The sequence below is a fragment of the Ursus americanus genome, chromosome 2, assembly GCF_024610735.1.
Source record: "Ursus americanus isolate L20-20 chromosome 2, mUrsAme1.1.p, whole genome shotgun sequence".
In the NCBI taxonomy this organism is placed as follows: domain Eukaryota; kingdom Metazoa; phylum Chordata; class Mammalia; order Carnivora; family Ursidae; genus Ursus; species Ursus americanus.
Window position 1 is genome coordinate 7,035,886 of NC_142128.1, and position 17,867 is coordinate 7,053,752.

The following is a 17,867-nucleotide window of genomic DNA, read 5'->3' on the forward strand; positions in this document are numbered from 1 at the left end:
AGGGAAGGCAGCCCCCAGGAGGGCAGAGGCAGGACGGAACTGGGGCTGCTGAGCCCGGAGCTTGAGGCCAAGGGAAAAAAACCAGCCTGAGGGTTCAGTTCCCCTGTGCTGCCTCCACCAGGCCCTGCCCTCTCGGTCTGGCCTGGAGGATCAGTGTGGTCTCCTGCGGGTTGTTGTGCTAACCCTGACAAACGGGTTAGCTTCCTTGGTCCTTGTTCCTGTAGGGGAAGATGTGGCTGAATTCAGCTGCCGGGGTCTGACAAGGTTTGCAGTGGAGAAGAGAAGCTCAAGCGATCTCGCGCCCTGCCCCGCCCCAGCCCGATGTCTTGGCTGCTTCTACAGCTAAAAATGTAAGTAGGAACCGGTGGGTATACGCTCGCGATTTTCCAGTCCCGTAAGTGTTAGAGGGGATTTTCCCATTCGGGGTCTGCTGTATGTAGCGGGTGACAGTGGGACACACAGGTGGGAAGCATAGGAGGAGGAAGGGAAATCACAGCTTAACGCAGAGGCGCCGCCAGGGGCGGTGCAACAGCGCCACCTGCGGGACACAGTCAGCGGGCACACCTGCTCCCGAAGAACTCCAGACCTGGGGGACTTGGTAACTCTCCAGCCTGATAGCCTCATTTTGGGGTGAATCAAGTCAGAGCTGATGAATAACAAGATGGGAAGAGCCTACCAGCCCTCACTAGTAAGACAGGAATGGCATAGTTAAGAGCACAGTGAGTCTGGCCCCAGAGGGGTTTTACAGGAAGCGCACTACTGCTTGGGAAGAAACCTGACACCAAGACGTGGATCAGTAGGGACCGGAAGTCTCAGAGTTTCCCCTGAATGCTTGGGCTAGGGCCCCTGATGGCTCAGCTAAGGTGAACCCTGGTGGGGTCCGCTGCATGCTGCTGCTGCCCAACTTTAGGGCCGGCTACCCAAAACCAAAACCTAATGTCAGGGCTCTGTTCAGTGGGCAGAACTCAAAGCTGTTCTCACAAATCTGGCCAGCGCTCCCCCCAGGAGCCTGGTTGCATTTCATTGACTTGGGCTGTCAGCCAATGGCCTGGCTGCTTGGTTTGCCACTTGAGGATGACAGAGATGAAAGGCACACGCTCTGGCGGCAGTGAACAGACCTTGGCTCTGACAGTCGAGTCACTCCTGTGCACGCCCGTGGTGGGGACCTGGTCTCTGATGAGGCTGGCACTTTTAAGATGCTGATCAACCTGCACTGCCCAGAAGCTCCCTCCCACACCTAAATCGACTCCATTGAACCTTCGACACCTTCTAGGGGCTCTCTTGGTGCCGATGTCCCTGTTCCAGTCTGATCCCCTGACTTAGGCCACATCATTATGCCCTTGAAACTAAGCTGTGTCACGTTTTAGGTTTTGCAGACCATCTGGAGTCTGACATTGGGGTGCACAAAGCTTTTTCTTACAAAAGCTACCCAACAATGGGTCAGTAGTCAAGGTGTGGGTGGACGTTCTACACTCCCTACCATCCGCAGCATCTGAGTGCCAAGGGCCGGAATGGCCTCCTCCAAATCATCCCAACCTCCGTACCTCCTCCTGGTCCACAGACCAGGCATCCTGGTCACTAAATGTGGCTGTCCCCTGAAGGTGTTCATCTCCTCCTGGTCAGCCATCTCTTGAGTAATGATCAGGGTGAAAGGAGGGCTTTCTAGACTTGTTTTGAAAATTCAAGATTCTGCCCTAACCATTCCTTGCTATGACACTTCTCTCCCTCCCCCCATCCCGTGGCTACCCCAGGCCATCCTGGTTGCAGCCAAAAGGGAGCCTAGGGAATTCCAACTTAATTCTGGTTCAGTCACCAGGATTCTCTTCATGGACTGACATAATTCTAGATCATGAAGACAACGACCATTCGACTGAGGGCACTGCTCTCCGGCTCCCTCACAGTGGCTCGTGTGCTGTGGCGGGTTGAACAATGGTCCCCAAAGACAGCCAGGTCCCAATCCTTGGAACCTGTGAATGTTACTTTATAGGGAAAAAGAGATTTTGCAGATCTGATTAAGTTACAGATCTTCAGATGGGGAGATTATCCTGGGTTATCCCAGTGGGCACTGCATGGGATGCCAGGTGTCTTTATAAGGAGGAAGCAGGGAGGGGGTTTTATTAGAGAAAGCAATGTGACAAAGGGAACAGGGACAAAGAGGTTTGAAGATGCCACTAAAAGACTGGACTTGAAGATGAGGAAGGTGATAAACCAGACACATTTCCTGGTTCCTGCTGGTTGTGGGTACTGGAGTGGGTTCTGCAAGGTCAAGACCCAGGTTCCACCTGCTTTCTGATAGTTTACACATTGGGTGTGGTATAGACACATACTGAAAAAGCCAGCCAGCCAAACTGTAGGGGCAGCAAGAGGGGGTAAATGCAGGGTACAACTTGCTTGAGTGTAGGGGTGGAGAGAGGTCTGCAGAGGGCTAGGTTTGCCAGAAGCGAGTTTTGAAAGGCTGCTGGAGATGGAGGACAGAGGGAGGTTAGAGGGAAGGGTTAGAGAGTGCTGGGAATGTTCCTAGTACTGTAGGTAATAGGGTATTTGGAAGGAGACACCAGGTGAACCACTTCAAATTATCCACTCACTGAAAAACTATTTGGGTGCCCGTGTGTCCGGTATCGTGTTGGTCACAGATGGTCCCACATGTGGGAGTGGGGCGTGCGAAGGGAACTGCCGTGAGAGCCGCTGTGCCCGAAGCACGAGGACCAAGGGGCAAAGGATTGGACAAGCCGGCTGGCAAGCAGGGGCCGGATCCTTCAGGGCCTTGCACGCCGTGGCTGGGGGCTTGGATTTTATTCTGAGGATTTTTCTTTCCTTCTGCAACAGCCTTAGGAACTAGGCCGTTTTATCCCAATTTTACTGACGAGGGCGATAGGGTTGGGAGGGGACAGGGTTAAATAACTTGTTCCAGTTCACCCTCAGCTGCCGGCGAGGGGCGGGACCAGGTCTTCCAAAGTCCGCCGTTTCGGTGGCCGCCCACCCCGCCGGCCCGCCGAGGCCCTGCGCCCACTGAGCATGCGCCGCCGGCCTACGGAAGCCGGCAGGGAGGGGGCGGGGCCGAGGCTGGCGGGCGCGGGGAAAATGGCGGCGGCGGCGAACGGGACTGGAGGGAGCAGCGGGATGGAGGTGGATGCAGCAGGTAACGGGCCTCGCGGGGGCGGCCTCTGGTGACGCCCCGCGGGGAGGGACGAGGCCCCCCTGGACTCCCGGGAGGAGTCAGCAGGCGGGACGGCAATACCGCCCCCTGGACTAACTTGCGGGAGGGATGTATGGCTCCGGCTCTGCCGTCTCCCGCTCGCAGCTCCGGGGCAGAACGTGCGGCCCCGACTCTCACTCGCCCTCCTTTTCCTCCACCCTCAGTAGTCCCCAGCGTGATGGCCTCCGGCGTGACGGGGAGCGTCTCCGTTGCTCTTCATCCCCTCGTCATTCTCAACATTTCAGACCATTGGATTCGCATGCGCTCCCAGGAGGGGCGGCCTATGCAGGGTGCGTGTTCGGCGTAATTCTCCCACCTCCTCTCCTTGATCACCTCCCCCAAATAGGGGTCTTTGGCCTTTCCGTTCCGGAGTCCGGTTCCCCCTCCCCCAGGTCACCGTGTCTCCAGCATTCGGTTCACACTGACCTCGACCCTTGGGCCGTAATGATGAGGGACAAGATTCCTAATCTCGTGTTTTATGTGTCGTTCTCTCCCCCCAGTGATTGGGGCTCTGATTGGGAAGCAGGAGGGCCGAAATATCGAGGTGATGAACTCCTTTGAGCTGCTGTCCCACACGGTGGAGGAGAAGATTATCATTGACAAGGAATATTACTACACCAAGGAGGAGCAGTGTGAGAGGGGAATAGACCTGGGGAGGAGGAGTGGGAGTAAGAAAAAAGGCAGAGTGGGGAAGATGGAGAGGGTTGGGAAGAAATAGGAGAATGGGACAAGAAGGGGAGAATGAGGAGAGTAGCGGAAAGGATCTCAGAAAAAAAAACACATTTAGATATTCCCTGCAAAGACAGTAAAGGATGAGAGTAGAAGGGATTAATTGTTGTGAATTGAGCCAGGAGTTGAGTGGGGAGGGGAGAAGCTGATGAAAAATATACCAGGAGCTTCCAATTAAGGGAGGGTGATTTAAAGAAATTCTCTGTGCTCTGGCTCTTTCTCTGCAGTCAAACAGGTGTTCAAGGAGCTGGAGTTTCTGGGTTGGTATACCACTGGGGGGCCGCCTGACCCCTCCGACATCCACGTCCACAAGCAGGTACATGTGCTCACAATTACGTGCCGGAGCAGAGCACGAGGGTGAGGGAAGGGGGAGAGATGAGCTTTGACACGTCCACTATCCCCTCTTCCAGGTGTGCGAGATCATCGAGAGCCCTCTGTTTCTTAAGCTGAACCCTATGACCAAGCACACAGATGTGAGTAATACCCCGTGCCTCTTTCATCCTCCTCCCCTGGTCCTTTATGACATCTCTGTTGGGTCGAATCTTCCACCTGAAGTGAATTCTCCCAACAGTAGCTGTGTGCCTTTGCATTAGTCATTGAACCCCTGAACTGCTTTTTGTCTCCCATGTGAGATGGGGATTATCCTTACTTCAGTGGGTCCTTGGGGAGATTAGTTGGGAAAAATCTATTGTGGAAGAGCCAAGCCCAACTGCTGGCCGGTGGTAGTCAGGTGCGCTCGCTGTCAGTGAGAGCTGTCTCCTTTGCTTCTTTCCAGCTTCCCGTCAGTGTTTTTGAGTCTGTCATCGATATAATCAATGGAGAGGTAATGCCCTACCCTTCCACCCTCTGATTCTGCTCCTGGCCTTTCCTGCTTCTGACTCTGCCTTGGTGCCCTGTAGGCCACCATGCTGTTTGCCGAATTGACCTACACTCTGGCCACAGAGGAAGCTGAACGCATTGGCGTCGACCACGTGGCCCGAATGACAGCCACAGGCAGCGGCGAGAACTCCACTGGTAAGGAAGGCTGGAGGGGCTTCCTTGGCTGTGGCGCTGGGAAGTCCCGCCATGTGCCTTTTCCACCTGGCTTGTTCCCGTCCCCCTGCAGTGGCCGAACACCTGATTGCGCAGCACAGCGCCATCAAGATGCTGCACAGCCGGGTCAAGCTCATCTTGGAGTATGTCAAAGCCTCTGAAGCAGGTGGGACAGGGTCTCCCTGGCATTCATACCACTTTTCTTCTCCCTCCTGGGGAGGAGACAGCTTCCACACTAACGCAGTCCTTTTGTGCCTTTAGGGGAGGTCCCCTTCAACCATGAGATCCTGCGGGAGGCCTACGCCCTGTGTCACTGCCTCCCAGTGCTCAGCACGGACAAGTTCAAGACAGACTTCTACGATGTGAGTGTGAAACCCAGGCTGGGGAGGTGGGGCTTACGGGCATCTCCATATGCAGGACCTGGGACGGTCTGCTGTTCCCGGGGCAACTGGTCCGTTTCTTCCAGCAATGCAATGACGTGGGGCTCATGGCCTACCTTGGCACGATCACCAAGACCTGCAACACCATGAACCAGTTCGTGAACAAGTTCAACGTCCTCTATGACCGACAAGGCATCGGCAGGCGGATGCGGGGGCTCTTCTTCTGAGAGGGTACTTGAAGGGACGACGCACAGGTCGGACAATGGTCCCACAGGGGAGGGGTGTCTCAGTCCCGTTAGAGAAACCTGTCGATAATAAAAGGGGAGCAGCCCCTCAGCACCCCTTCCAGTGGCTCTGTCCTCTCTGTTGGGCACCACACAGCTTTCTCAACTTGGATCTTAAAAAGAGGCCCTCGGTTCCAGCCTCGCTCAGGCACGACAGCCTGCAGTGATGGGGCGCTCACTGCCACTTGGGGTGACCCCATGTCCGGTCCGGTGGATGCGTCTACACGGAGCCAAAGGCTGCTGGCTTCCACCGCAGCAAGCTCTGTTCTCTGAGGTCTCCCTGGGACAGCAGTGCAGAGACCAGCCCTACACACTTGACCGATGACCGTTTGTCCACGCTAAGCGAGTTTGTCTTTTCTGGATAGCCCCGAAGTTCTGACCGTACGGGCACTGTTCATTGCCAAGGAAGAGGTTTCTCTCGTTGCTAATGCTCACTGAGTGCTTACGACAGGGAGACCTACACCTGACCCGGGGGGCGCCTCACCCCTCGCAGGCAGAGGCTCTGGTGGCCATACTAGAGGCCAAGCGCGAACGTGGGGACTGGTACTTGTGGCCATCTGTGTGAGGTGTCCTATCTCCCTGTGCCAGCCTCTAGCTCGCTGTCCCTCACCCCCGAACAGAGCTTTAGAGTAGGAGTTGGGGACGAGGGAAGGTCTGAGCTTTGAGGCATGTTAGCAAGTAGAAAAGGAGAGCTGTTGGCTTGGAGTTTCTGCAGTTCGTACTGGCGCGCTCTCTCCAGAGCCGGGGGGCACAGTAGGACCGAAAAGGGGACTGGAGCGAAGATCCAGCTTCCACGTCATCTCGGCACAGCGGGACTTAGGCTGGGGATGCAAGGAGTAACAGTACCTGGCAGGTAGAGTGGGCGCCTTACTTGCTGAATTCATGGGGTGGACTGGATAAGATAAGACATGCACGAAGGAACAAGGTAAGAATCTAGAAAACTCCTAACACCCTGTTTGAAGAGATCAAAGCAATCTGCAAACACTTTATTGGCAAAAAGAATAAAACAAGTGCAGCTCAGGAGAAAAGGAGGGGGTCCTCCTCTCTCCTCAGAGGCATCATGAGCTCTTCCAAGGAACGGGTAAGTCAGCACATGGAAGGAACTCGGAGTAGACCCCAGCGTCGCCCAAGCCGGATGGAATCAGACAAATGTGATCCGCGTCCGGGCGGTATTAACCTGCCAGACGTTTAACTCCTCGTACTCATCTAGAGCCGCCTGGAACTGGGCAGGAGTGAAGCCGCGGGACACGCAGCGCTGCTCCGCCTCCGCGAACCGCACGCTCCGGCCCTCGGAGACCAGCTCCCGCACGGTGGCAAATATCACATCCGCCGGCCTCTGGGTCCTGAAGGGAACAGCGGGGGTGTGCGCGCTCAGCCCCCCGAGGCAGACACCACGCGCGTGTGGACGCAGAAGCCCCGAGGTTGAGTAGCTGGGGCGGGAAAGCCCAGCCCCGGGCGGCTCACCTGGCCGGCTGCCCCTTGTCACCCAGCAGGGAGTCCTTGGACATCTCCATGAGCCTTATGGCTTCGTTCACATCCTCCTTCTCCACCGTGTCCACCAGCCGCAGCCGCGCCTGCGGGGAAGGGAGGGAGAGATGGGCACGGAAGGAGGGGATGGGACAACATCGCCCCCTGCCCCCCAGCTCTAACTTTTAGGAGGGCGGCCCCGAAGACGCAAGGAGAGCCCCCCGCCCAGCAGCCGCAGTGCGGGGCCGGCACTGTCAGACCGAGACAAGTGCAATGCGCGGGCAGCGTCCAGCAATTGCCCAAGTCTCCGCCTCGCAACGCTGGCCAGTCCCGGGCTTCCGCTGTCCTGTGAGGGAGACCAGACCCTTCGGAGCTCCCCTGGGCTCCCCAGCACGACAGACAGAGCAGGGGGAGCTTGGCCAAGAAGGTGACTGGCAGAGGTCGCGTCCCCGGGGCTCGGGAAGTGCTGGCTCAGCAGTAGGTCAGGTAATCACGCTACCTGCACGAACAGCACTTTGGAGCCCCCGGGACCAAGGTCCAGGGTGTGCGGACAGAACTGCAGGTTTCTAGCAAGGATCTAGGACACGGGGAGCGAAGGCGACCCTCTCACCGCCCCCCCCATGAGGCTGGAGAAGCGGGAGCCTGCCTCTCCCTCCGGGGACGCCGTGCGTGCCCTACCGGAGCAGCAAGTACCCACAGTGCGGTAGCACGCAGGACCGCTATCTGCACTGTCAGCACTTTAGCACCGGCAGGGCCTGAGCGGGAGGGAGGCGGCCGCGGGCGCAGCGGGGCGGGCTGCCCGGGGAGCGTCGGAACGGCCCCCCGCCAGCGGAGCGGGCCCGGGCGCTCACCAGAGCCGTGGACAGCCGCAGGATGGCCAGCAGGGTCCGCGCCGAAGTGTAGGTGGCGTCCTTGCTGGCCCAGGCCTCCCGCCGCATCTCCACGTACGCGGCCGTGATGTAGTCGGCCAGCGACTCGGGCACCGCGGGCTGCTTCTCCCGGCACATGGCGATGTACCGTCTGCGGGAGACGAGGTTCGTGGGAAAGCAAGGCTGGGAATTTTCCATTTAAGCAAACACTTGGGGGATGGGGAGGGGGCACTTTCAAGTAGGAAAAACAAATTCACTTGAGCATCACTGGTGGTGGTCTCCAAATAGCACATTACAAATGATTTCTAGGGAGTTCTCAGAGAAAGGATTTTATAGAATAAGTCCATCTGTCACAAGAGATGGTCAAATCCCCTCTCCTGAACCTAGGACGGGGGGCGGGGGGAATACACTTGGCCAAGGGGAGAACTGAGGGCTCGCTGGGGCCCCTCGGAGCCAACAGATCAGATACGGCGAGCAGCACCCAGCCACTGCTGACGTCGGAACCTGCCTCCACCCCAAGACAGGCACCTGGTGAGAAAGGGGCTGATGCCAGGTTCTTCTTGTGAGGCCACAGGGTGGTAGTGAAAACCCCCCGTCCCAGGAGACACATACACAGCCCGAGCTGCTGCCACACGGGGGGGCAGGTCGAGCACCCTGGCCTTGCCCCAGCTCTCCTACCTCATCAGCTTCATGTCCAAAGGCTCAAACTGTGCTGGGGGCTGGCGGCTGTGCTGGTGCACGTAGGTGATGTGCTGGGCCAATCTAGCGAGAGAGGAGGCAAGCGGACACGTCTTCCTGGGGGCTACACACCCCGTGCCCCGTCCCACCCATGCCCCAGCTCACCATCCCTTCACGGCGCGGCAGGGAGGCTCTCCCAGGAAATCCTCACTAGGGTTTTAGTCCTGACCCCCATCCCCTGAAGCGCCGTGGACTAGCTCCCGTGTTAAGAGGAGAAGGCTCTGGAGTTCCCGCCAGCAGGGTACTGGAGGAGTTTCCACACCTTCTCCCTCCCTCCAGACCCTCGGGGTGCGTGCCCTGGAGGGCTGAGCTCCACTCACCGTAGATCATTGTCCCGGTCAGGCCGGTCCTGGATCAGCCAGAGGAGATCAAACCGGGAGAGCAGCGCGGCAGGAAGCTGTATGTTCTGCTCCAGGCTGCGGCGAGGGTTGTAGCGCCCGTAGGCAGGGTTGGCGGCAGCCAGGATGGAACAGCTGGCGTTGAGCGTGGTGAGAATGCCGGCCTTGGCAATGGAGATGGTCTGCTGCTCCATGACCTCGTGGATGGCCGTACGGTCCGCCTCGGCCATCTTGTCGAACTCGTCAATGCAGCACACGCCCTGGTCGGCCAGCACGAGGGCGCCACCCTCCAAGGTCAGCTCTCCGCTCACAGAGTCCCTCAGCACAGCCGCCGTGAGCCCCACTCCCGAGGAGCCCCGGCCCGTGGTGTACTGGCCTAAATGGCAGGATCAGGAAAAAAGCAAACACGCTGAGGAAAAGAACAAGGGAAGAAGCAAGAATAGGGCAGATGTGAGGCCCGCACTGGAACCGCTCTACCGACCCACCAGGTCCAGGCCTTCCTGAGACAGCTGAAAATTGAGTGTTGGCACCAGAACCACCTCCCATCCCTGACCCCCCAAGGCACAGGGAAGCATGGGGGCCCCACTGTCTGGTACATTCACTGCTCCCTGGGTTCGGTTACTCACTGCGGGGTGCCAGGCGATCGATGTAAGACAGGAGCTGAGACTTGGCCACACCGGGATCCCCCATCAGGCAGATGTTGATGTTGCCTGGAAGAAGGGTTGAACCCCCAGGTAACCTTCCCATGCAAGTTGCCCAACAACACACACTCTTGAGATCCTTCCCAATACCCGTTATTTCTTCTCATCCCTCCGTGTCCACGAAGCCCAGATGCTGACTCTTTTTCTCTGTGACACAGACGTCACAGATTTGATCAGTGTCACAGAACACCGGTTCTTGACATCCTGGCTCCCTCCCAACCGCCCCCTCATCCCCCCCTCACCTCTGATCTTCATGCCCCGAGGAGACTGGTCCACCCCTCCCACCAGCAGCAGCAGCAGGGCCTTTTTCACGTCTTCGTGCCCGTAGATCTCCGGGGCAATGGAGGCCGCCAGCTTCTCATAGAAATCCTCCTCTGTGGGACAGTTGAGAGTACTTGAGGGTGGGATTTGGGGTGGGGGTGGGTGCCAGGAAGAGATTCCCGCTCCCAGGCTCCCCAAGGCCACTCACCTGCAATCTGCCTCAGCTCTTCCCTGCTTAGCTCTCCAGCCGCAGACTCCTCGTCCTCATTCTTGTTCATCTTCACGACCCGATGGGCTTCCAGGTAGGTCTCAGAGAGGAGACCCTGGGGCAGGAAAACACCAGGGCAGAGATGAAGGCCCTTTCGCTCGCCCGCTCACCCGACTCCCTCAGCAGGTCCTGACAAAAGCCTCTGTGTTACTTCACCATTGACGGTTCTCTCTGCGGGGACAGCGGGAGTGGACAAGGAAAAAGAGAAATCTTTTCCTCCTCCTTTCAAGCCCCTTTCTTACCTGTACCACCTGCCGGAACCCAGTGCGCAAGATCGGCAAGAAGATGCCAGTGACACTGACGTGGTCCCCGGGCTGGGCGATCCGTGTGTTCTCGCCTTCTACCAGCACAGTGATGCTACGAGGGAGGTTTCCCACGGGCACTTGGTCGCTCTACAGGGGACAAGGCCCACGGGCAAGGAGGAAGGAACACGAAGCCTGTGAGGACCTCATTTTCCGGGCTCAGGCATCCCACCCCCTACTTCTCAGCCTCAGACGAGCCAATGGAAGTGAGCCCGAGATCTTCTTTGCTCCTTCCTAACTCAACTAGAAATAGAAAGTTCAGTTTAAACCTCCCTCCTGCTCTAGGTGACCTCCCGGCCTCAGCCTCTTGTTCTTTCTTCCTTCCACTGAGTGCAGAACCTGAGGGGACCCCCGGCTCCACCTTCCCTGGGGCCACGTACCCCAAACTCACATGTTCCTGCATCTTCATCTCCTGGAACTTGATGAATTTGGAGCCGCGCGTCTGCAGATACAGCCGCCCTCCTGAGCGGTTGGTCTGGCACTCTTGGCTCGGGCACATGATCAGAGGCATGAAAGTAGGGGACTGGATCTGGGAAGCGAGAAAGGAAAGCGGAAGGAAACGGAGTCCGTTACCAAGTCAACACTTCCTGCTCACAGTACACACCACGAACTGGAAACAAGGTCTTGACCTATCCTAAGCTGATAATAAGAACCAAGAACACAAAATGGGTGAAAAGAACACTACAAACCGGAAAAAAAAAAAAAAGACGTGAACACAGTCACGTTTTACAATGAACACAACAAATAACACAAACATCAGCAGAGAAAACTAATTCTGGGGGAAACCACTACCAATTAAGTGCATTCCTATTTCTTGCTCCATACATACCGGCTGGTAGGTCTCCGCCCCACACTGGTCACACGTATAAGTGGCCACCACCATTCTGGGTTTGACTTCAGAGACACGAGTGACAATTCCACGCACAGTGACCAATTTCCCCACAGAGTCAGCCCGTACTTCCCGGATCACGCGAGGCTTGTTACTGCTTGGGCCTTGAAAATACAGCTCACTAGGGGTAAAAAAGGGTCATGAGGAAGGTCCTGGAGAACAAATTCCCACACGCTTCCCCCTGAAGCCACTCACAATCTGCGCATGAGCTCAGGAGGGTACTGGTTCTGCGGGCTTCGGGCTGCCCCAGGGTCTCGGGTCCGCTGCTCCATCATCAGCCGGTGCTCGATGTAAACATCCAGAACATCTTTGTTTACCACCTTAAAAAAAAGATAGAGGGGGCGCCTGGGTGGCACAGCAGTTAAGCGTCTGTCTGCCTTCGGCTCAGGGCGTGATCCCGGCGTTATGGGATCGAGCCCCACATCAGGCTCCTCCGCTATGAGCCTGCTTCTTCCTCTCCCACTCCCCCTGCTTGTGTTCCCTCTCTCGCTGGCTGTCTCTATCCTGTCGAATAAATAAATAAAATCTTAAAAAAAAAAAGAAGATAGAAAAACGAATAGCAGGACGAAGTAAGGAAAGCTGATAAAGGGCACCACACAGAAATTACTGCCCTCTTTCTGCCAGCTCAGAAAACCACCAGTACCTGAGAAGCTTCCTGAAAGCAACCTGTTCCCTGCCCTCCGCTTTTCTGCAACCGCTCACCTCCCTCTCCTTGTACTGAGGCAGCAGCTCTTGTACCGCATCGGCGAAGAGGCTCGCGTAGCGCCTGGCGTTCTCACAAATCGAGTCCACCAACTCGGGGTCATCCTCAGCTACGTCGTCTAGGTCTACATACATTGCCACTTGCTCCCGATGAGCCAGTCGAACCTGCGGTAGGGAAGAGACAGCAACAGAGCCACGTTTACCCTGCTGGGCAGCATCCGCCACCCACAAGGGAGAGAGCAGCGGGAGACTCGCTTCTCAGCACTCAAAAGACAGCCTCCAAACTCCTAAAGAACAGTCTGATCTTATGCGTGTACAATTACATCCACTTACCGGATTAAATACATCGCTGAAGGGGTCACCCTAGAGCATATATCTAACGAAATAAACCAAGCCACCTCTTACAGCTCCTTAAGCAAGCACCCCTTCCCTCCACTTTATCTTAGACTCACCAACTGGTTCCCATACTTGAATTGCTTCTTGCCAAATTCATCATCCTGATAAAACTCTTGTAGGAATTTCTTAACCTTTTCTGGAAGGAAAATGTAAAATCACGAGAATCAGTCTTCCAGATACTTTACCGCGAACCCCCTTGATATAAATCTAAAAAACTCACTTTCACTTACAAAACGTATGAAGGAATCAGTTTACATGAACATCTAAGTAAGCCTTCGTAATTCTCCCCAAGTAGGGCAGAACTCCTAACAAACCTGTTCTGACCTAAGGAAGGAGAAGGGGCCCGGGCAGTTAAGACCATTACCCAAACCCCCCGCCCCAGGAATTCCAGTCTCGGTCTTAAAAATCTCAGGACTCTTTCCTAAAGACCTCCCACACCCCGCCACACACTCCGAGCTCAAGGTTCTCAGCTTTTCTTCCAGGTGTAAGATTTCCCCTTTTCTTTCGGTCTCCCCAATCTCTCCACTAGGCCCGTCCACCACCCCACCCCCTCTCCCGCCACTGCTTCCGCTCTTAGTAAACAAAGAAGCACATGGGCCCAGATGCAGCCGCCTCACAGCCCGGGATTCCTCCGCCCAGGGCGGGAGCCCGTCCGGCGATTGGCCGGCTCGTTCAGGGCCACTCCGTCCAACCCCACCACCTCCTCTCTCGGGCTCCCGCGAAGGCCCCTAGTTCCAGGCACGCCCCCACCCCGAGCAGCTCTTTCCAAGGCCGCCGCGCGGAAGGACACTGTTTACACACGACACTCCCTCCAGCGACGTCGCGCAACTTCCGCCCGCCTTCACTTCCGCTTGGAGGTTGGCCTAAAATGGCCAATCCCGGCGCGCAGCGGCCCGGGCCCGCCCGCCCCCGGGACTCCGGCGCGTCTCCGGAGGACGCGGGCGCTCCGAATGCCTAAGGGCGCGGAGGAACGCGGACCCAGGGTGCCCGTCCCTGAGGACGCAAGCCCTTAGACAGGGTCTCCTGAGGTCTAGGTCTCTCCCGGGCAAGACCCTTCCGTCTGGGGCCCCCAGTCCGGGTGTCCCACGCCCCCCCGCCCGCGAACCCCCACTCCTTCCCCAAACAAGATCATCGGCTCTTCTCCGACCTCGGTGGCCCGCGCCCCTCCCAGGCACCGTCTGCCTCTGCCCCGCCGCCTCCCGACCCTGCCTCTGGCCTCGCGCGCCGAGTCCGGCCCCCGAGGACGCCGGCTCACACCAACAGGTGTTGGCTGGGAGGCTTCCCGCGCAGGACGTTCCGCCCAAGTTTGCATACCCTCACCTTTCTCGAGCACGTAGTCCTTAACTGCCATCGCCCGTGTGGCAGCAGTTGGCAGGTTCAAGGTTCTCACTCCCCGGACAGCAGAAAGCGTCCGCGCGGCGGGCTATTGCCGACCAACCGAAATTGGCGCGAAACGTCGCGCCCCACGTGACCGCCGCCGCTGCGTTCGGGCCTATCAGAGAGGAGGCCCTTCGCCCCTCCCAGTCGCCCGCAGGCTCCAGCCTCGACCAATCATCGGGCGAGCCTGGGCTGAGTGACGGGGCAGCGGCGCGGGCACCTGGAGGGAAAGGCGGAGTGGGGCGGGGCGGGCGCCGGGTTTCCCGCGGTCCGAGCTGGCAGGGGCGGAGGAGAAATTGCTCTTAAAGGGCCAGGCTGCGCGCGTCCTTTTGTTCCGGGGCCGCAGGGCGGGGCAGGCCCAACTTTCGCTGTCTCCTTGCTTACTCTCCAGAACCGCCATGATCTCCCAGTTCTTCATTCTGTCCTCCAAAGGGGACCCGCTCATCTACAAGGATTGTATCCTTGACCTGCGGGGCGGGAGGGGAGCCTGGGTGGGAGTAGTGCCTCAGAGCCAGCCTGTGTCGCCGACTCCTTAGCTGTCCTTCCACCGATCAGTCCGCGGGGACAGTGGCGGCCGCGATGTGGCCGAGCTCTTCTACCGGAAGCTGACGGGACTGCCCGGAGATGAGTCCCCGGTTGTCATGGTAACCAGTGGCGGGGCTTCGCGTAGGCTCCCAGCGGGCGGGGGTGGGAGGCTGTTTCCCTGAGAGCTTCTGCTTGGGGGAGTACCTTCTGCCAAATCATCCGAGCGACAGTTTCTCGAGCGCTAACACTATACCGGGCACAGCCCCGCCACTCCGGGGTAGGTACTGGGGGGCTACCTCCGCTGACACATTAGGCAGCTGGGCCCCGGTGTGTGTGTGGGGTCCTCGCTCGCCCCAAGGCCCACCGCTAGGAAGTCTCGAGGGCGCCGAATCACAACTCTCTTCCTAACGCTCTCTTCCCCGCCTCTGCCTCAGCACCACGATGACCGTCATTTCATTCACATCAGACACAGCGGCCTCTATTTGGTGGCCACGACTTCAGAAAACATTTCTCCCTTCAGCCTCCTAGAGCTGCTCTCCCGGTGAGGAGGGCGGGGCTGGGCACCTGGGCGCGGGGATGCGACCGTGGGAGTGTATGCACACTCCGTCCTGTTTCTCAGGTTGGCCACTCTCCTGGGTGATTACTGTGGCTCCTTGAGCGAGGGGACCATCTCCCGCAACGTGGCTCTTGTCTACGAACTCCTGGATGAAGTGCTGGTGAGGGCCGGGGATCTCCCCCACCGCACCCCAGGCCCTGCAGATGTGTGCTGTGATGGGGAGCTGAGTCCATTCATTTTCACCCCTTTCCTCCGCTGACCATCCAAGGGCTGTCCTTCCTCTGCCTGCAGGACTATGGCTACGTACAGACCACGTCCATGGAGATGCTGCGGAACTTCATCCAGACCGAGGCTGTGGTCAGCAAGCCCTTCAGCCTCTTTGACCTCAGCAGCGTTGGCTTGGTTAGTCAAGGGAAAGAGGAGGAGGAGGAGGGTTGGTGGGTAGTGTCTAACCTGAAGATCGTTGCTTTGGGTGCTTTCCAGTTTGGGGCCGAGACGCAACAGAGCAAAGTGGCCCCCAGCAGTGCAGCCAGCCGCCCCGTCCTGGCCAGCCGCTCTGACCAGGTGAGGGCGGGCGTCGTGGTTTTGGACCCTCTGATTTTTTTCTGGGACACCAGAGATGGAGATCCTGGCATTGTTAGATGTGGATAATTCCTTTCCTTACGCGTGTCCCCACCCCAGGGTCCTAGCCTCCACTGCCCTGTCCTTTCTGCCTGTCCACTTTAGAATACAGGCTGTTCTGCCTCCAAGCGTCCAAATCCCCTCTCTTCCTCAGAGCCAAAAGAACGAAGTGTTTTTGGATGTGGTCGAGAGGTTGTCTGTGCTGATAGCATCTAATGTAAGTTTGGGCCCCCAACCCTAGAACTGAGGACAGATGGCATTTGGGAAATGTATGGGGAAGTGGGTGTCGTCCCTGGGCCTTGAGCTCTCTGCCATTTTTAGGGCTCGCTGCTGAAGGTAGATGTGCAGGGAGAGATCCGGCTCAAGAGCTTTCTTCCCAGTGGCTCTGGTGAGAAGTCTGCAGGCTTGGCCCAGGGTGGGCTCTGGGACAGGCTCTTTGGTGCCGTTTGGTGGTATCTGGCAGCCTTTTCTGGCATTCTTTTATCTGACAGAAATGCGCATCGGCTTGACCGAAGAATTTTGTGTGGGGAAGTCAGAACTGAGAGGTGAGAAGAAAGTAGGTCTCCCTTTCCTACGTAGAGGTCACTGCCAGAAGTTGCGTGGAACACAGAGACAGGTTCTCCCCCAGCTCTTCCCTGCTGCTCTCCTGTTGCACGACGTGGGTTCCAAGAGGAAACTTTCTCTCCGTCCAGGTTACGGGCCGGGGATCCGTGTGGATGAGGTCTCATTTCATAGCTCGGTGCTTCTGGAAGAATTTGAGTCTCATCGAATTCTGCGCCTGCAGCCCCCACAGGGCGAGGTCAGGATCGGGCTGGCCTTGCACGTTCCATCCACCATGGGGAAGGGAGTTAGTTCAGGGGCGAGGAGACCAAACTGACCTCCGTTCCTGTCTGGTCTCAGCTGACTGTGATGCGGTACCAACTCTCAGACGACCTCCCCTCCCCGCTCCCCTTCCGGCTCTTTCCCTCTGTGCAGTGGGACCGAGGCTCGGGCAGGTGAGACCATTTCCTGTTCCAGAACTTCTCTGAAGTCTAAGCCAAGACAAAGATGTTCCCAAAACTCATTATGGAGGAGTGGTGGTAATAGGGTACAAGTCAGAAAAAGACACCCTCCCCTCAACGTGGACTCAGCTCTTAGTGGATTCGCTGGGGCACGACCCACCCAGCAGCCATGCACAGAGGCCCTGGGGGGGGGGGTGGATGGTGAGCTGCCAGCCAGTAACACTTCCGTGCCCTTCCACGCAGGCTCCAGGTTTACCTGAAGTTACGATGTGACCTGCCCCCAAAGAGGTACGAGCGGGGGTTAGCCAAGCCTAGTTCTGTTACGTGGGGTAGGACCCAGGGCCCACATACCTATTGCTCCCGCCTTCAGCTGCATCCACCGGCTTCGGAATCCTGTTCAGTTAGAGGCAGGGGGGCTTGGGAAGGGGATGGGGTAGCACTTGGGCTGAACCCTGGCTGTGATGCTAATGAAGAGTGGGAACTGGTCACTCACTGCCTTCCAGGGACTGACTCTGTTCCTTTTTTCTTTGTAGCCAAGCTCTCAATGTCAGGCTGCACCTTCCCCTGCCGCGAGGGGTGGTCAGGTTAGTGGGTGAGCTGCAGGGGCTTGGGAGGTTGCACCAGCTTTCCTGGACAACAGGGTGGCCCTGGGAAGGGTGGAACTGGCCTGCCCCAGGAAGGCAGGACTGAGCGCAGCGCCTCTCCAAATTCCAGCCTGTCTCAGGAGCTGAGCGGTCCCGAGCAGAAGGCAGAGCTGGGGGAGGGAGCCCTTCGCTGGGACCTGCCTCGGGTTCAGGGCGGCTCCCAGCTGTCAGGCCTTTTCCAGGTACAAGCTGCTTCCTCTCGGAGACCCTCTCCTCCACCTGCACGTTCAGCCCCACCCCGCCCCTCCTCATGCGGTGGGCCTCCCTGCCCTCCGTCCTCTCTGGGCCTCAGTACCCATCCCCGGCCTCTGTCCCTTATAGATGGATGTTCCGGGCCTCCCTGGGCCTCCTGGTCAAGGACCCTCCACCTCGGCCCCTCTGGGCCTGGGCCCCGCCAGCCTCTCATTTGAACTTCCCCGGCACACGTGCTCTGGCCTCCAGGTTCGCTTCCTCAGGCTGGCGTTCAGACCCTGTGGCAACGCCAACCCCCACAAGTGGGTGCGACACCTAAGCCACAGCGATGCCTATGTCATCCGGATCTGAGGCTCCCCAAACGAGGACACAGGCAGCAAAGATGGTCGTCTGTGGAGC

The 17,867-nt window shown here is 57.9% G+C and overlaps 3 protein-coding genes across 11 annotated transcripts; 2 read left to right on the top strand and 1 right to left on the bottom strand.

Annotated features, from left to right (window-relative positions):
- Nucleotides 1–3,000: 3,000 nt before the first annotated feature.
- COPS6 (COP9 signalosome subunit 6) lies at nt 3,001–5,681 on the top strand. The gene is made up of 10 exons (XM_045773770.2): nt 3,001–3,139; nt 3,361–3,486; nt 3,697–3,828; nt 4,153–4,241; nt 4,336–4,398; nt 4,701–4,748; nt 4,825–4,939; nt 5,031–5,123; nt 5,219–5,319; nt 5,424–5,681. Exons 1-10 carry the CDS (start codon nt 3,016–3,018, stop codon nt 5,562–5,564), a joined length of 1,032 nt encoding a protein of 343 aa, XP_045629726.1. The 5' UTR covers nt 3,001–3,015; the 3' UTR covers nt 5,565–5,681.
- Nucleotides 5,682–6,576: 895 nt separating this feature from the next.
- On the bottom strand, nt 6,577–14,029 carry MCM7 (minichromosome maintenance complex component 7). 8 transcript variants are annotated; one of them, XM_045773759.2, is made up of 15 exons: nt 13,873–14,029; nt 12,609–12,688; nt 12,157–12,321; nt 11,650–11,774; nt 11,395–11,575; nt 10,957–11,094; nt 10,506–10,655; nt 10,204–10,318; nt 9,977–10,108; nt 9,660–9,743; nt 9,016–9,409; nt 8,636–8,719; nt 7,940–8,108; nt 7,086–7,195; nt 6,577–6,964 (listed from the first exon to the last, which is right to left on the bottom strand). In XM_045773759.2, exons 1-15 carry the CDS (start codon nt 13,901–13,903, stop codon nt 6,763–6,765), a joined length of 2,160 nt encoding a protein of 719 aa, XP_045629715.2. In that variant the 5' UTR covers nt 13,904–14,029; the 3' UTR covers nt 6,577–6,762. The 8 variants fall into 8 exon arrangements, with proteins under 8 accessions (XP_045629715.2, XP_045629718.2, XP_045629719.2 ...); XM_045773762.2 differs by lacking the exon at nt 13,873–14,029 and adding an exon at nt 13,253–13,367; XM_045773763.2 differs by lacking the exon at nt 13,873–14,029 and adding an exon at nt 13,303–13,363.
- A 167-nt stretch (nt 14,030–14,196) lies between these two features.
- Nucleotides 14,197–17,863, top strand: AP4M1 (adaptor related protein complex 4 subunit mu 1). Of its 2 annotated transcripts, XM_045773768.2 has the most exons (15): nt 14,198–14,385; nt 14,485–14,573; nt 14,889–14,995; nt 15,074–15,170; nt 15,302–15,412; nt 15,494–15,574; nt 15,786–15,848; nt 15,953–16,019; nt 16,123–16,176; nt 16,324–16,430; nt 16,532–16,626; nt 16,876–16,920; nt 17,166–17,216; nt 17,347–17,458; nt 17,598–17,863. In XM_045773768.2, exons 1-15 carry the CDS (start codon nt 14,328–14,330, stop codon nt 17,817–17,819), a joined length of 1,359 nt encoding a protein of 452 aa, XP_045629724.1. In that variant the 5' UTR covers nt 14,198–14,327; the 3' UTR covers nt 17,820–17,863. The 2 variants fall into 2 exon arrangements, with proteins under 2 accessions (XP_045629725.1, XP_045629724.1); XM_045773769.2 differs by lacking the exons at nt 14,889–14,995; nt 15,074–15,170 and having other exon boundaries at nt 14,197–14,385.
- Nucleotides 17,864–17,867: the final 4 nt, after the last annotated feature.

Excerpts from the sequence above, each read along its gene's own strand:
- MCM7 (XM_045773759.2), bottom strand. The coding sequence starts at position 13,903 with ATGGCAGTTAAGGACTACGTGCTCGAGAAAG. Across the intron at positions 12,322-12,608 it reads TCAAGTATGGGAACCAGTTG|GTTCGACTGGCTCATCGGGA; the intron begins GTGAGTCTAAGA and ends TCCCTACCGCAG. Across the intron at positions 6,965-7,085 it reads GACAAGGGGCAGCCGGCCAG|GACCCAGAGGCCGGCGGATG; the intron begins GTGAGCCGCCCG and ends TGTTCCCTTCAG.
- AP4M1 (XM_045773768.2), top strand. The coding sequence starts at position 14,328 with ATGATCTCCCAGTTCTTCATTCTGTCCTCCAAAGGGGACCCGCTCATC. Across the intron at positions 15,413-15,493 it reads ACCTCAGCAGCGTTGGCTTG|TTTGGGGCCGAGACGCAACA; the intron begins GTTAGTCAAGGG and ends GGTGCTTTCCAG. Across the intron at positions 15,575-15,785 it reads TGGCCAGCCGCTCTGACCAG|AGCCAAAAGAACGAAGTGTT; the intron begins GTGAGGGCGGGC and ends TCTCTTCCTCAG.
- COPS6 (XM_045773770.2), top strand. The coding sequence starts at position 3,016 with ATGCGCCGCCGGCCTACGGAAGCCGGCAGGGAGGGGGCGGGGCCGAGG. Across the intron at positions 4,242-4,335 it reads ACATCCACGTCCACAAGCAG|GTGTGCGAGATCATCGAGAG; the intron begins GTACATGTGCTC and ends CCCCTCTTCCAG. Across the intron at positions 4,940-5,030 it reads CAGCGGCGAGAACTCCACTG|TGGCCGAACACCTGATTGCG; the intron begins GTAAGGAAGGCT and ends GTCCCCCTGCAG.